Genomic DNA, 16666 nt, shown 5'->3' on the forward strand with positions numbered 1-16666 from the left:
AAAAAAAAAAAAAGAGTTTGAGACCAGCCTGGCCAACATGTTGAAACCCCATCTCTACTAAAAACACAAAAATTAGCTGGGTGTGGTGGCATGCTCCTGTAGTCCCAGCTACTCGGGAGGCTGAGTCAGAAGAATCACTTTATCCCAGGAGGTGGAGGTTGCAGTGAGCCAAGATTGTGCTGCCACACTCCAGCCTGGGTGACAGAGTGAGACTCTGTCTTAAAAAATTAGCTGAGTGCAGTGGCACATGCCTGTAGTCCCAGCTAGCCAAGAGGCTGAAGTCGGAAGATCACTTGAGCCCAGAAGGTCAAGGCTGCCGTAAGCCATAATTGAGCGACTGCATTCCAGCCTAGGTGACAGACCAAGATCCTGTCTCAAAAATTAAAAACTGTACAAAAAAGTTACTGAATATAAGATACTTTGGTATGTAAAATTTTGGGCACAACTATACTAGAAAGCATAACTAAGTGATCAGTTCCCCACATCCATTTGTAGAATCATCCAAATGTAGCGGCGGACACTGTGTTATCCTGGCAGCTCCAACTGCAAGTCGTGTTGATGTCTTCAGAACAGTGAAGAAGCAACTCTTGGGAAAGTCCTGAACAAATTAAAATACGACCTCCCCTCAGTAGTCACATTCCTGGAAAATGCAGTATATACCAAAACCACACAAAAACTTGGCTTATATGTAAACCCTTTCTGGCCTCTAATAATATTAAACAGATTTTTCACATCCAGGAGCATATCAATGTCCATGGGATATTGACAAGTCACATGGGATATGGGACAGCTCATCATGTCTGTAACATTCTGACTCTGGGACACAGCATCCCTGCCCCAGCCTGTAAATGCCAGTGGTATCCCGTCATTATGGCAACTCGAAATGCTTCCACAATTTTGTTTTGTTTTGTATTGTTTTGAGTCTTGGTATATCAACCCAGGCTGGAGTGCAGTGGCACAGTCTTGGCTCACTGCAGCCTCAACCCCCTGGGCTCAAATGATCCACCCATTTCAGCCTCCCAAGTAGATGAAGCTACAGGCATGCATCACCATGTCCAGCTGATATTTGTATTTTTGTAGAAACTGGGCCTCTCCATGTTGCCCAGGCTGTTCTTGAACTCCTGGTTTCAAGGGATCCGCTGGCCTTGGCCTCCCAAAGTGCTGGAATGATAGTCATGAGCCACAACGCCAGGCCCCTCAATTTTCTCAAACATCTCCACCACTCCACTTGGAATCGGTACTCTAGGGCTTATTAATACAGTTACCTTTAGGATGGTCTGAGAGGCCCCATTAGATGTGCACTGAGGAAACACAGGAAGGGGCAGCACTGTTGCTAGTGGGGGCCTCAAGCCCCTCAGCATTGGCTCTTCTGACATCTCAGCTGTACTGCACAGAGCCTCCTCTCAAAATGCTGGTCCAGGTCCTTGTTCCCTTCTCTCCTAGGGTTTGGATTTTGAGTCCAAAAACCAGCACACCCTGTACGTTGAAGTCACCAATGAGGCTCCCCTTGTGCTGAAGCTCCCAACCTCCACAGCCACCATAGTGGTCCACGTGGAGGATGTGAATGAGGCACCTGTGTTTGTCCCACCTTCCAAAGTTGTTGAGGTCCAGGAGGGTATCTCCATTGGGGACCCTGTGTGTGTCTACACTGCGCAAGACCCTGACAAGGAGAATCAGAAGATCAGGTACTCAGGAGCTGGGCTCAGTGAGGAGCTGGGCTCAGTGAGCAACATACATGGGTATGTTGGGTGGGTGGGTTATTATGGCCAGTATTTGTTCTGGTTACCATAGAGATTGTTAAATAGGAATATCCCTCCTGCGTAGGTCCTCCTCTTCCTACTCTCTTTGAGACTGAAGACTGAACAGGGGTTCAAGGGCAGGTATTTCTCACTCTGTCATGTACCTCTGCTGGGACCCCTGCATCTGCTACTTTAGGCCTCCATTGATGGGCAAGGTACATTTTCCATATGATCCTGCTTAGGAGCCCAGAGGCCATCCACCAATTGGTATGAGGAGGCCTTGAATGACAACATCTGAATTCTAAATATTCTGGATGTGACTGATCTCAACTTTTCCTCTTCAGCTACCGCATCCTGAGAGATCCAGCAGGGTGGCTAGCCATGGACCCAGATAGTGGGCAGGTCACTGCTGCAGGTACCCTAGACCGTGAGGATGAGCAGTTTGTGAGGAACAACATCTATGAAGTCATGGTCTTGGCCACGGACAATGGTGAGAGCATCCTCCCAGCCCTCCCACAAGGGCCACTTTTGGTTTTCAGGTCACATGACACAGCACAGCATGTTCTCTCCACAGGCAGGGTATGGTGTCAGGGAGGGCTATTTGCAAACCAATCCAGATGGTCAAAGGGGTCTTTCAGAGGAGTCTTTTTTTTTTTTTAAGAGACAGGGTTTTACCATGTTGGCCAGGCTGATCTCAAAGTCCTGACCTTGTCATCCACCTGCCTCAGCCTCCCAGAATGCTGGGATTACAGGCGTGAGCCACCGCGCCCAGCCCTCAGAGGAGTCTTTTAAAGACTTCTCTTAGGATTCCAATTTCCCTAAAACCCAAGAATTGGGAGGGAGACAAGTGTGGTGGCTCAGGCCTATAATCCCAGCATTTTGAGTGGCCTAGGCAGGAGGATCACTTGAGCCTAGGAGTACAAGACTGACATGAGAAACATACAGAGACCCCATCTCTACAAAAAATTTAAAAATAAGAATTATAGACCAGGCATGGTAGCTCAAGCCCATAGTGCCTGCACTGTAGGAGGCTGAGGCCAGCAAATCACCTGAGGTCAGGAGTTCAAGACCAGCCTGGTCAACATGGCAAAACCCTGTCTCTACTAAAAAGTAAAAAGTTAGCTGAGTGTGGTGACACATGCCTGTAGTCTCAGCTACTCAGGAGGCTGAGGCATGAGAATCACTTGAACCCAGGGGGCGGAGTTTGCTGTGAGCCAAAATTGTGCCACCGCACTTCAGCCTGGGCAACAGAACAAAACTGTCTCTAAATAGATAAATAAATAAATAAATAAATAAATAAATAAACAAACAAACAAACAAACAAACAATCAGAATTAGGAGAGTCCTTTCAGCCTTAGTTTTTGGTTTACTGAGTCCTGAATTAGCCTGTCAGTTTTCCCTTGTGATTGATTGCTAGGGGCTGACTGGACAGTGCCATAACCGATTAGTCATCACACCATGACAGATGGGGGGTTATAATGTAGTTGTCACCCCTGCTTGACATGTCATGAACCAGGACCTGCAGGAAGGTAAGAGCTTGCAGCAGGGCTGTGAAGGGAGGCTTCCCTGCAGCTGATCTACAAACACTGGAGTAGCCGTGAGGTAGCCGGTAGGTTTCGCTTTGTAGTTATAGTGGCTGCCTGGGTGAAGTGGCTGCAACTGTGCCATGAGCAGTTAGTAATGTCTGCTGTGGACCAAAATGAGAATGAAGCCCAGTTGGCATGTAGGTGCCATGGATTGAAGCAAGGGCCAGGAAGCTCTTCAGAGGTGAGAGCTGGGCGGTAAACAGGAGCCTCTCTGAGGCTGACTGGGTAGGGCCCAGGGAGCTCATCATATGTGTTACTATGAACAGGAAGTCCACCCACCACTGGGACGGGAACCCTCCTGCTAACACTGACTGATGTCAACGACCATGGCCCAGTCCCTGAGCCCAGTCAGATCATGATCTGCAACCAAAGCCCTGAGCCCCAGGTGCTGAACATCACGGACAAGGACCTGTTCCCCCACACCTCCCCTTTCCAGGCCCAGCTCACACATGACTCGGACATCTACTGGACAGCAAAGGTCAACAAGAAAGGTACCTGAGTGTGTGGTGGTAGCGGGTGGGTGCCAGCCCCACTGGTGGGCATCTGTCGCATACCAGGATCCCGCACACTTTTGCATCTAGCATCTTGTGGAGCATGGAGGCAATGATCTCCTCAGGAACCTCACTCAGATGCTATTGATTAACCTGGTAGAGGCCTTTGGAATTCCATAGGAACCCTAAAAGACCATTCTAGCCCAACCACCTTCCTGTGTAGATGGAAAAACTGAGGCCTCGGGAGGGAGGGAGGGAGGGAGGGAGGGAGTGACCTCTCCCATGTCACATAGAGTCAGGACTCCAGCACAGTGATCGTAGCCAACACTCACTGAGCATGCTGACTGTGGCCAGGTCTACTTCATGTGCTCTGCATAGGTTAGATTCCTTCGTCCTCACAGCAGCCTGTGAGCAGGTATCTCTCTTTCTCTTTGTCTCTCACACACACACACACTCACGCACGCACGCACACACACCCATTTTACAGATGAGGAAAACAAGGCTTACAGAAGCCGAAGTATCTTGCCAGAAGCATTATGACTTTAAAAATAATGTCACCAGGATTTTTTTTTTTTTTTGAGATGGCATCTCACTCTGTCTCCCAGCCTGGAGTGCAGTGGCACAATCTCAGCCCAGGGCAACCTCTACCTCCTGGGTTCAAGCAGCAATCCCTGCCTCAGCTTCCTGAGTAGCTGGAATTCCAGGTGCTTGTCACCATGTCTGGCTGATTTTTTATTTTTTAGTAGAGACATGTGTTTGCCATGTTGATCAGGCTGGTCTTGAACTCCTGACTTCAGGTGATCGTCCCACCTCAGCCTCCCAAAGTGCTGAGATTTACAAGTGAGAGCCACCACATGGCCTACCAGGATTTTAATCTAGGCAGTCTCACTCACCAGGGTGTGCTGCTGCCTACCATTGTTTGAACTCTGATGAAATACAAAATGCTTTTTCTTGTTTTCCTTATTTAATTTTTCTACCAAACTCTGTGAGTCAGTATTCTGTTCCCTATTCACAGCTGAAAGTGTGGGCTTAGAGAGGTTAAATAGCATGCCCGAAGGCAGAGAGTGGTAAGTAGTAGAAGTTGAAGTCAGGCTTTGACTCTAGAGCCCCTGTCAGCTCACAGGTGGCAAAACTGCCATCCACCTCCTTGTTCCACCTCTTTCCGATCCACCAGCTCCAAGGTTCTCAGTGTTCAGTGATTGCTTTCAGTTGTCATGAGAACCAAAGACGGGTCTTACTGGCATTGAGTGGGTGAGGACCCAGGGTGATGAGAAAGGGGGTTCCAGCCCCATGTGCCTATGAGGCCCCTGCAGGAACACTGTCTCACCCTGGTGTAAAATGTTTCCCCTTTACTCTTGGGGCTGGAGTTCCCCCAGATGGGAAATGGGGAATCTCTGCCTTTAGATTCTGCCCAAAGAAACTGAACAGCAATTTCTATTGCTGCTAAGCACAGTCCAGAAATGACTCAGGAAAACTGCTTTAGACACCACATTATCTGATTTGTGATTCCTGTGATCTAGGTGTCTATATCCAGCACCTTTCCCTTGGGGAGCCCAAGTTGGTATGCTGTCACCTCCCTGTAGTCTAGAAGCCATTTTTGTCTCCTTTGTGTATACCGCCTAAGAGCTTAAACTCTGGAGCCAGATTGCCTTGATTAAAGACCTGACTCCTCCACTTACCAGCCTTGTGACTATGAGTAGTTTCTAAACTTCACTGTGTCTCAGTTTCCTTATCTGTAGGATGTGGCTCATATGTGTACCTACGTTCCATACAGTTATTGTAAAGATTAAATCAGTGAATACAGGAAAAGCACCTTGTCTGGTATATCACTGCTCAGTAGATACGAGCAGCCATCTTTAACGCCATTATTTTCCAACAACAGTTGCAGGTAGGCTCTGGCAAAGCATAAGCATTATGGTTGGCCATGTGCGGTGGCTCACGCCTATAATCCCAGCACTTCAGAAGGCCAAAGCAGGTGGATCACCTGAGGTCAGGAGTTCGAGACCAGCCTGGCTAACATGACGAACCCCTGTCTCTACTACGTGGTGGCAGGCACCTGTAATCCCAGCTACTGTGGAAGCTGAGGTGGAAGAATTGCTTAAACCTGGGAGGCAGAGCAAAATTCCACCATTGCACTCCAGTCTGGGCGGCAAGAGCAAAACTCTGTCTCAAAAAAAAAAAAAAAAGCATAAGCATTATGGCCAAAACCCAATGTTAGTAATAACTGTAACAGTATTGATAACCTGGTTCTTGGCTTTAATGTCATTTTTCTATCTGTCCTTGTCCTGTTGTCAGGGAAATTAATCCAGACTCTACCCCATGTGACTTCAGGCTAGTTCTCTCAACTCCCTAAGCCTCGATTTCTGCATTTATAAAATGAGGATAACAGCAGTTCCCACCTCTTAAAGTTATGGTGAGGATCAGGATAGGGCCTGGCACTTAGTGTCCATTTAGTCACCACTGCCATCGTCATCAACAACTGAGAAATCAGCCTTACAGGATGGTTAGAGACGGTTTACGGACATAAACCCCATGTTGGCTGCTCCGCATGGTAGACTAGTTGTTCAGCCTGGAGAGCTGTCTCTGTCTCCTGCCACTAAATGGGGACAGAGTGGATTCTCCCTTCTGGCCCTTTGACTCAGAGGAGCTCAGTGAGAGTACAGAGCATTTTAACTGAAAAAACTTGAAGTCTGTGCTGAGATAGGCTGGCAAACCTGGGGGTGGGTGGGGTAGAAACTTAGGGGTTGTTTTTGATTGCCCAAGTGATTGGGGGCACTACTGGCATTTAGTGGTAGAAACCCGCAATGCTGCATGATGAAATCCTGCATGATGAAAAAACTTCCACTCAGGCTAACAGCTCCCTTCTTATAAAAGTTGAGTCTAAACCAAAGGCCTTTCTTCAGAGAGGCTGCTGATACTATATTCATCCCCCACACACAGAGCCCCCTCTCCACTCTGGGATTGCCACTCGGTCTCCCCAGAGTGGTGCCCAGTGTGCAAGCTAGGCTGGACTTTGCTTCTGCTCTGTGGTTAGCCTGCCACGCCCTGGGCCTTGGAAGGCTGATTAGCCCAATGCCTGCTGCAGCCTCATTTCTGGCATCCTGCACTTGTGTGATCACTAATGCTGTGATAACAGAGGTTAGCATCTGATCCGGTCTGCCTGACATTAGCACTTACATAACCAAGTCATGTGCATTTAGTTTTATTAATAATTGAATGCAGCCTGGGACGGTGGCTCACGCCTGTAATTCCAACACTTTGGGAGGCTGAGGAGGGCAGATCACCTGAGGTCAGGAACTCAACACCAGCTTGGCACAAAAACCACCTCTGCTAAAAATACAAAAGCTAGTTGGGCATGGTGGCGCAAACCTGTAGTCCCAGCTACTCGAGAGACTGGGGCAGGAGAATCACTTGAGCCCAAGAGGCAGAGGTTGCAGTGAGCTGAGATCATACCACTGCACTCCAGTCTGGGTGACAGAGCAAGACTCCGTCTCGGAAAAAAAATAAAATAAAATAAAAAAATTGAATGCTCACTTGGAAATATGGGTATTTCATATAAGATTGGGTTAGCTATTGGCTGTTCTGCCTATGGTGTAGCCGTTCTTTATTTCTTTATTTTCTTAATAAACTTCTTTTTACTTAAAAAAAAAAAAAAGATTGGGTTAGCTATCTTTTAGGAAGAATATTCTTTTTGAGGCAAAGAACAGTATAGCAGCCAGTGATGCAGAGAAGTTATTGGTCTTGCATAACATGGCTTTTAAAACTTCATGTTTTAAAAATACTGTGATTGTAGATTTTTTAAAAGTAAAATGATGAATTAGTTTTTTTATCCCAATAATCCTTTTCATTATGGTGAATTTTGATTTAGCCGAAGATCAGCTTTTACTGCTGTTTTCCAAAGTGTGCTTGTGTATTTCTCCCCATTGCCCACTTGTGGAGGCTGTATTCTCAAACTTGACTCATGGTATACTCAGATCCCTGCACTCATGGTATCTCGTGGCTAATCAATGATCTGTTCACTCCAGATGACACAGTGGCCTTGTCCCTGAAGAAGTTCCTGAAGCAGGACAAATATGACGTGCACCTTACTCTGTCTGACCACGGCAACAAGGAGCAGCTGACGGTGATCAGGGCCACCGTGTGCGACTGCCACGGCCGTGTGGATACCTGCTCTGGTCCCTGGAAGGGGGGTTTCATTCTCCCTGTGCTGGGGGCTGTCCTGGCTCTGCTGCGTGAGTACCAGGCACCCGCCCCCTCTCTGAGGATGAAGGAGTCGAAAGACTGGATTCCACCTTGAACTTCAACTTCTGGAACTAAGAGGCTACCCACATTGCCCATCTACTCTTAAACATTTTTTTAGACAGGGTCTCACTCTGTAGCCCCCAGGCTGGAGTGCAGTGGCATGATCTTGGCTTACTGCAACTTCTGCCTCCCAGGCTCAAGTGATCCTCCCATCTTAGCCTCCCAGGTAGCTGAGACTACAGGTGTAGGCCACCACACCCAGCTCATTTTTGTATTTTTTGTAGATAGGGGGCCTCACTATGTTGCCCAGGTAGGTCTCGAATTCCTGGTCTCAAGCAATCCACCCACCTTGTCCTCCCAAAGTGCTGGGATTACAAGTGTGAACCACTGTGCCTGGCCTACTCCTTAAACTCTTAATTCTAGGAGTGTCAATCAATAGGTCTTTCTGGGGCTTGTGGAATGTTCCAGGCTTTGGGGATACAGTGGTGAGCAAACAGACTTCACCCTGCCAGCAGGTCATCTGGAGGCCTGCACAGTGGTTCTGAAAGGGTGGTTATATACCGACAGCATTAGTATCACCAGAATTCACTATTATTAGAAAGGCAAATTCTCAGGTCCTGCTCCAGACTTACTGATTAAGAAATTTAGGGATAGAACCCAGTAATCTACATGTTAACAAGCCCCCAGGGCATTCTGATACATGCTAGACTTTGAAAATTACTGCTCTTGTGGGAGCAAATGTTTAGTTAAAAATGAATTCCTTGGCTCTAAAGATAGAACTATCACAGTTGTTTTTTCCACCTTTTGACTTGGTCCTAACATAGACAACACACATCGTCAGTCAGAGATCAATCACATGAATACAAGAACACGCTCTTGCCCGGGTGCAGTGGCTCACACCTGTAATCCCAGCACTTTGGGAGGCCGAGGCAGGCAGATCAGGAGGTCAAGAGATCGAGACCATCCTGGCCAACATAGTGAAACCCCATCTCTACTAAAAAATACAAAAATTAGCTGGGCGTGGTAGTGCGTGCCTGTAGTCCCAGCTGCTCGGGAGGCTGAGGCAGGAGAATTGCTTGAACCCGGGAGGCAGAGGTTGCAGTGAACCAAGATCGTGCCACTGTACTCGAGGCTGGCGAGAGAGCGAGACTCTGTCTCAAAAAAAAAAAAAAATAGGAAATGAGGTCAGAGAGGTGCCAAGCCTCATACGCATTGTGAGGACTTTGGGTGGAACCAAAAATTATCAGAAAGTTTTGAGTGGAGGAGTAATGTGATTTGACTTAAGTTTTGCAAGATTCCTGCTGAGCAGACTATATGGGGGCGAAGGTGGAGGCAGGGAGATCATTTAGGAGGCTGTTGCCATAATCCAGGTGTAAGAAGGTGATTGGAGGCTCAGCACTGAGGTGGTCAGAGGTGGTCATGTTTCAAGGTAGAGACCCTTCAGATTGATGTGTGGAATGAGGGTAAGAGCCATCGATGATTGCAAGACTTTCAGCTTAAGGAAGGAGAAACATGGCGTGTCCATTTGCTGGTTAGGGAAGGACTGTGGGAAGAGACTTACCAGGCCAGTTGAAGTGGAGGCAGTTAGTCCTGGGTTCAGAGAAGTTCACTTTGCATCTTGCCTCCTCTCAGAGGGGAGAGGTTATGGTCTATCCCACGTGCGTGTGCATCCTTACAACCCATGGACTCCCAAGGAAGGTTGGCTCTGTTTTGTCTGGCCAGGGACAGACAGTGGTTCCATCAGCAGGCAAAAAAGTAATGCTCCTGAACTGCAAGTGTGTGCTTTTACATCCAACTGCCATAGAGAGATGGTTAGAGGGTCCCCTCTTGCAGGATTGACTGTCTGTAGGCATGACAGAAGACAGCCAGGAGCCAGCTTGCCAGTCCCCCATGTCCAAATAGCCCACCAGCTTTTCAGACCACATCACTGAAGCCAGGCTCTCTTAAAATTCCAACACCGGGGCTGGGCGCAGTGGCTCACACCTGTAATCCCAGCACTTTGGGAGGCTGAGGTGGGCAGATCACCTGAGGTCAGGAGTTAGAGAACAGCCTGGCCAACATGGTAAAACCCTATCTCTACTCAAAATACAAAAATTTGAGATCACGCCACTGCAGTCCAGCCTGGGTGACAGAGCAAGACTGTCTCAAAAAATAAATACATAAAAATAATAAAAATATTAAAATTAGCTGGGCATGGTAGTGGGCATCTGTAGTCCCAGATACTCAGGAGACTGAGGCAGGAGAATCACTTGAACCTGGGAGGTAGAGGTTGCAGTGAGCCCAGCTCCTGCCATTGCACTCCAGCCTGGGTGACAGAGTGATACTCCGTCTCAAAAAAAAAAATTTTTTTTTTTTTTTTTTTTTTTTTGGAGACGGAGTTTCGCTCTTGTTACCCAGGCTGGAGTGCAATGGTGCGATCTCGGCTCACCGCAACCTCCGCCTCCTGGGTTCAAGCAATTCTCCTGCCTCAGCCTCCTGAGTAGCTGGGATTACAGGCACGTGCCACCATGCCCAGCTAATTTTTTGTATTTTCAGTAGAGACGGGGTTTCACCATGTTGACCAGGATGGTCTCGATCTCTTGACCTCGTAATCCGCCCGCCTCGGCCTCCCAAAGTGCTGGGATTACAGGCTTGAGCCACTGCGCCCGGCCCTCAAAAAAAAAAAAAATTCTAATACTGCATTTCACCTAAGTTCAAATTACTGTATCCTTTGAAAGTTGCGTTATCTTGTTCTTAGTCTATGGCTAATTTAGGAGACGTGGTAACTAAAAGAGATTCTCATTGAAAGATAACATCTGCTGGGAGGTTCCCATCTTGACATCCTGACAAAAGATTTTCTTAAGGATCAGTACCACCGATCTGGTTAGACTGATAGCATTATGGGTGAGGAGAAGGAAGTCAGAGTCTTCTTAGGAGGAGGTGATACTAAGCTGAGACTGATGCATGGGAGCCGTGTGTATACATAATCTGCCAGGTGAGGAAGGAGCCTGTATGAAGGGTCTTGAGGCGAAGCTGCTGGGTGTATTCGAGGAACACAGAGGAGGCCAATGTGCCTAGCCCTTAGTGGGTAGGGGACTTGGAGGCATAGGCTGGTACCAAATCCTGCCAGCCTTGATAAGGAGTTAGTTTTCCTAGGTGCAAGCGAAGCCATTGTAGCATGTTAAGCTCTGGCTACTGAGTGAGGATGTCTGAAATTAGAGGGGCTCTGAGGTCCTGGGGGTCTTAGCCCACTGTGTGGTTGCAGAGGGAGCACTCACATTCCCCAACTCTTACAGTCCTCCTGCTCGTGCTGCTCTTGTTGGTGAGAAAGAAGCGAAAGGTCAAGGAGCCCCTCCTACTCCCCGAAGATGATACCCGTGACAATGTCTTCTACTATGGCGAAGAAGGGGGTGGCGAAGAGGACCAGGTAGGGCATTGGGGGCTCTGGGATTGGGAGGTGGATGTCCCCAAGGCCACTGGCAGGGCTGTTGGGTCAACCAACTGACCAAGTTAGCTGTGTTGACCAGACCCTGGCATGACGCATGAGTCCTCCTCCTCTTCCATCCCCCAGTGCCCTTCTGGTCCATTGCTATAGTCTTTTTGGCCCTAGCCAAGTTATCCTCAATTCTGTGTTTAATTTGCTAGGACAAGGGAGGATGGAAATGCAGGTTTTCCAAAATCTGTGACATCATCTGTCTTGTAAGACCTCCCCATGAGCCAGAGTATCCAAAGGGTAGGGAGTGTGGAGTGAGATGACAGTGGCAGGGGAGAGGGAGGGCACAGAAGTCCTTAGTCCCCTTCTCTCCTGCATTTCCCCATAGGACTATGACATCACCCAGCTCCACCGAGGTCTGGAGGCCAGGCCAGAGGTAGTTCTCCGTAATGACGTGGCACCAACCTTCATCCCTACACCCATGTACCGTCCTCGGCCAGCCAACCCGGATGAAATTGGCAACTTTATAATTGAGGTGAGGTGTGGCAGGCCAGCCGAGGGCCACCCTTTATTCAGGCCCAGCACCAGCCACATGGAGATCAAGCATGGGCCTGGAGTCTTCGGTCTGAGTTCAAATCCTGACTCCACCACCAAGCAGCTTGTGACCTCTGGCTTATTTGAGTAACTTATGGGATTCGTTTCTTCCTCCATAGAACTCTAACTTGCAGAGTGGTTAAAAATGATTAGAAGGGGCTGGGCATGGTGGCCCATGCCTGTAATCCCAGTACTTTGGGAGGCTGAGGTGGGCAGATCACTAGGTCAGGAGTTCGAGACCAGCCTGGCTAACATGGTAATGAAACCCCATCTCTACTAAAAATACAAAAAGTAGCCAGGTGTGGTGGTACACACCTGTAATCCCTGTTGCTTAGGAGGCTGAGGCACGAGAATCACTTGAACCCAGGAGGCGGAGGTTGCAGTGAGCCAAGATTGCCCCACTGCACTCCAGCCTGGGCAACAGAGCAAGACTCTGTCTCAAATAAAAAGGAAAAAAAAAACCCGCATGAAGAATTGCCATTTTACAGGCAAGGAAACAGGCATAGAGCTATTAAGGGCTTGCCCAAGGCCACAAAGCTGGTGTGTGGTGAGTCCTGGCCCGGGCTGTTGGATTTCAGTCCTTGCCCTTACCCCCTGGTCTGTGTTACACTGAGCACTTGCTGTGTGCTGGTCCCTGAGTGAATGAATTCTGCATGAGTAACACATTATTTCATTTCAACCTCCAAAACCTTAGGGGAGGGGAGGGATGGGCTCGCAGATGAAGAAATGGAGACTTGCAGCTGGTGGACAGCAGGGCCGCCCGCCGCTCCTAACCACCTGTTCTCTGTTGCTACAGAACCTGAAGGCGGCTAACACGGACCCCACAGCCCCACCCTACGACTCCCTGTTGGTGTTCGACTATGAGGGCAGCGGCTCCGATGCCATGTCCCTGAGCTCCCTCACCTCCTCCACCTCCGACCAGGACCAAGATTACGATTATCTGAATGAGTGGGGCAGCCGCTTCAAGAAGCTGGCTGACATGTATGGTGGCGGGGAGGAAGACTAGGCCACCTTTCAGCAGGGCTGGGGACTCAACGTCAGGCCATAGAGCATGTCCAAGGGGTCTCAGTTCCCCCTTCAGCCAAGGACTTTGGAGCTTGCCAGGAGGTGGCTGTAGCAACTTGGAGGAGACAGGCTGCAAGTGTGACATTAGAGGGGTTGCTTCCTTAGCCTTTCAAAATGGAGGAATGTGGGCAGTTTGACGTCAGCACTGAAAACCTCTTCACCTGGGCCAGGGTTGCCGCAGGCCAAGTTTCCAGAAGCCTCTCACCTGCCGTAAAGTGCTCAGCCCTGTGTCCTGGGCCAGCAGTGACTGACCCACAATGACTCTCTTTCTGGAATGGACCCTACTTAGGCCTCCTGGTGCAACTTAATTTTTTTTAAATGCTATTTCAAAAAGTTAGAGGTGGTTCTTGAAAAGCACAGCCCTGAGCTGCTGGGCCCACTAGCCATCATGCATTTCTGGTTTCCAGACCCCAAGGCCTCCCATTTGGATAGGTCTCTGCGTTTTTATACTGAGTGTGTCTAGGTTGCCCCTGATTTTTTATTTTCCCTGCTGAGTGCTGTAGATGAAGGGTGAGGACAATTGTGTAGTAGATGTACTAGAACTTTTTTTTATTAAAGAGACTTTTCCCAGAGGTGCCAGGGGAGTGAACTCTTTTTATAAATAGAAACTTTATTGGCATCTAACTCACATATGATACGACTCACCTGTTTAAAGTATACATTTTCATGGTTTTTAGAATTCTCAGAGTTCTGGCCGGGTGCAGTGGTTCACGCCTGTAGTCCCAGGACCTTGGGAGGCTGAGGTGGGTGGATCTTGAAGTCGGGAGATCGAGATCATCCTTGCCAACGTTGTGAAACCCCGTCTCTACTAAAAATACAAAAATTAGGCAGGTGTCGTGGCATGCACCTACAGTCCCAGCTACTCAGTAGGCTGAGGCAGGAGAATCGTTTGAACCCGGGAGAAGGAGGTTGCAGTGAGCCAAGATCATGCCACTGCACTCCAGACTGGTGACAGAGCAAGACTCCATCTCAAATTTAAAAAAAAAAAAAAAAAAAATCTCAGAGTTCTGCAAAAGGAGTGGGCTCACTTCATCCCAGCTTCCTCTGGATGGCAGGGGACTCTCAGGGTCAGCTTCCATGCCTAGGTGGGCTAGGGAAGGGGAGACCTGCCCTCCTCTTTACAAAGTCAGCTGCTCCGTGAGAGAGAACTGTTACTCTCTTACCCCATGGCTGAGCCCCTCCACAGCCCCAGCCCGGTCTCTGCTGGAACAGCAGCCCTCCCTGCAGGGCAGTGTGTGAAGACATGCTCTTCTGTGCTGGGGGGTCCCTGCTGAATGGCAGAGGTCGGGGAATACCCAGCTGTGCTACTTCCTAGCACATCATTTAACCTCTAGTTGCCTCAGAATTTACATTTACAAAATGGGAAGTTTTATGGAGATTAATGAATTAATATCTGGCACATGATCTGTGCAATTTGTTGGTTGGTAACAGCTACCATTTATTGACTGCTTTTTAGGGCCGGACAGGACTTCTATTATTTCTTCTAAATAAATTGTCACAATCACCCTCTGAGGGGACTTTCCCCCTTTAAAAAATGGCCACATTGTGTGTGTGTGTTTTAATGACATATGGTCATCATCAAAATCAAGCAAAACAAAATTAGAGAACCTACCCAAGATGTCAGTGAAATTGGAACATTCTTGACAATACCAGAGCATAAATGCGGGAATCGGGAAGAGGCAGCAGTGTAGAATGATTCTGCTGATGCCCTTGTTAACGTGAAGTTCAAAGTCATCTTTGCAATTATCCAAAAGGATCTGAAATGAAGCTGAGGAAATTGCTGATGTTGAAATAAACATTTCCTTCCATGAGGGTGCCTAAATCTGTGAAGTGTCTCTGCTCAAAGCACAGACCCTGACCCTGTGTATCAGTGTCACCTGCTGAATCGGAACCTCTATGCAGAGCCCTGCCGTGGGTTGACAAACCCTCCATGGGATGTTCATGTACACCCAGGTTTGCTGACAAGGCTCTGAAGGATGAGGCTAAGGAGTCTGAAGCTTCAGACCCTGGATGGGGAAACCAAAAGGAAATGAAGTTGGGGTTGGGCACCATGGTCATGCCTGTAATCCCAACATTTTGGGATGCTGAGGCAGGCAGATCACTTGAGGTCAGGAGTTCCACCAGCCTGGCCAACATGGCAAAACTCTCTACTAAAAAATTAGCTGGGCACACGTATAATCCCAGCTACTTGGGTACCTGAGGCACAAGAATCACTTGAATCCAGGAGGTGAAGGTTGCAGTGAGCTGAGATCGTGTCGCTGTACTCCAGCCTGTGTGACAGAGCAGGACCCTGACTCAAAAAAAATAAAAAAAGGGAATGAAGTAGGATGAGAAAGCTCACCTGTCCTTGGTCCTCAGGACAAAGCCACCTCCTGCCTCTCCCACTGAGCTGCTGCCTCAGATTCCCCTCTGCCAGGGCGCCACTGTCTTTGCTGACGGGTGTGGGAGGATTGGGTGTCTCAGCCAGCAAACACCTGTTGCCCGTTATCTTCAGCTCCCTTCTGAGAAGCCTGGATAAATCAGAAGCCCTATCTTCAGCAGAGGCTAATCATGAGACCAGCCCCTGTTCAGGCTGGCCTTCCTCCCCTTAGATATTTGAAGGAAAGGCAGCCTTTCCCAGCCTCGTCTGGCATCGGCGGATGGATGTAGAGACCCCTGGTGATGGAGCCAGTCACCAGCCCTTGAGTAGTTTGGAAAGAACCAGAGCCTGGGCTCTGTGATGGGGACGATATTAAGTCACCCTCTTGCTCTGGGCCTGCTTCTTATCTGCAAAATGGAAGCTTACGACTCTGATTTTTTTTTTTTTTTAATAGGGCCTTGCTGAAACAAGGCCTCAAAAAATTGGATACTCAGAATTGTTCCTCTCCATGGAAATGTTTAGTAAAAGGTGAAAGATTTATGTGATCTGAAGAGAAACCAGAGTACAGGACTCTGATCTTTAGAGCCTGTGATAAGTCAAAATATTTGCAGTGCTAAGACACCAGTGCTAACTACACAGAGTGTACACTAACCAGAAACTAAGCACACAGACACCAGAAACAACCAATGTGCCAGCCATGATGAGGACCATCTGAATGCGTGACTTGCTGGTCCTTCGAAGTTTGTGTTTCAACACTTCAGTGTGCCTTCTTCTGGTATCCACTTCCCCTATGCATTACACACACTTTTTTTTTTTTTTTTTAAGATGGGGTTTCACCATTATGGCCAGGCTGGTCTTGAACTCCTGACCTCAGGTGATCCACCCACCTCGGCCTCCCAAAGTGCTAGGATTACAGGCGTGAGCCACTGCACCTGGCCACTTTTTTTTTGAGATGTATTCTCGCTCAGTCGCACAGGCTGGAGTGCAGTGGTGCGATCTCAGCTCACTGCAACCTCTACCTCCCGAGTTCAAGTCCTGCCTCAGCCTCCCGAGTAGCTGGGATTACAGGTGCGCATCATAACACCTGGCTAATTTTTTAAAAATATTTTTGATAGACACAGCGTTTCACCAGGTTGGCCAGGCTGGTCTTCAACTCCCGACTTCAAGTGATCCGCCTG

The 16666-nt window shown here is 48.4% G+C and overlaps 1 protein-coding gene and 1 pseudogene across 2 annotated transcripts in view; one reads left to right on the forward strand and one right to left on the reverse strand.

Annotated features, from left to right (window-relative positions):
• CDH3 (cadherin 3) overlaps positions 1–13701 on the forward strand; it is a 51830-nt gene extending 38129 nt beyond the window's left edge. For both annotated transcript variants that reach the window (XM_017539321.2, XM_037742333.1), the window contains 7 exons: positions 1444–1685; positions 2084–2229; positions 3592–3816; positions 7842–8048; positions 11334–11464; positions 11859–12005; positions 12861–13701. In XM_017539321.2, coding sequence (XP_017394810.1) covers positions 1444–1685; positions 2084–2229; positions 3592–3816; positions 7842–8048; positions 11334–11464; positions 11859–12005; positions 12861–13070 — 1308 coding nt within the window. In that variant the 3' untranslated portion in view covers positions 13071–13701. The remainder of the gene's footprint in view (positions 1–1443; positions 1686–2083; positions 2230–3591; positions 3817–7841; positions 8049–11333; positions 11465–11858; positions 12006–12860) is intronic.
• Positions 13702–15942: 2241 nt separating this feature from the next.
• On the reverse strand, positions 15943–16054 carry LOC119472785 (annotated as a pseudogene).
• Between the last annotated feature and the right edge of the window lie 612 nt (positions 16055–16666).

Source organism: Cebus imitator, unplaced genomic scaffold (genome assembly GCF_001604975.1).
Source record: "Cebus imitator isolate Cc_AM_T3 unplaced genomic scaffold, Cebus_imitator-1.0 Scaffold118, whole genome shotgun sequence".
Classification (NCBI taxonomy): domain Eukaryota; kingdom Metazoa; phylum Chordata; class Mammalia; order Primates; family Cebidae; genus Cebus; species Cebus imitator.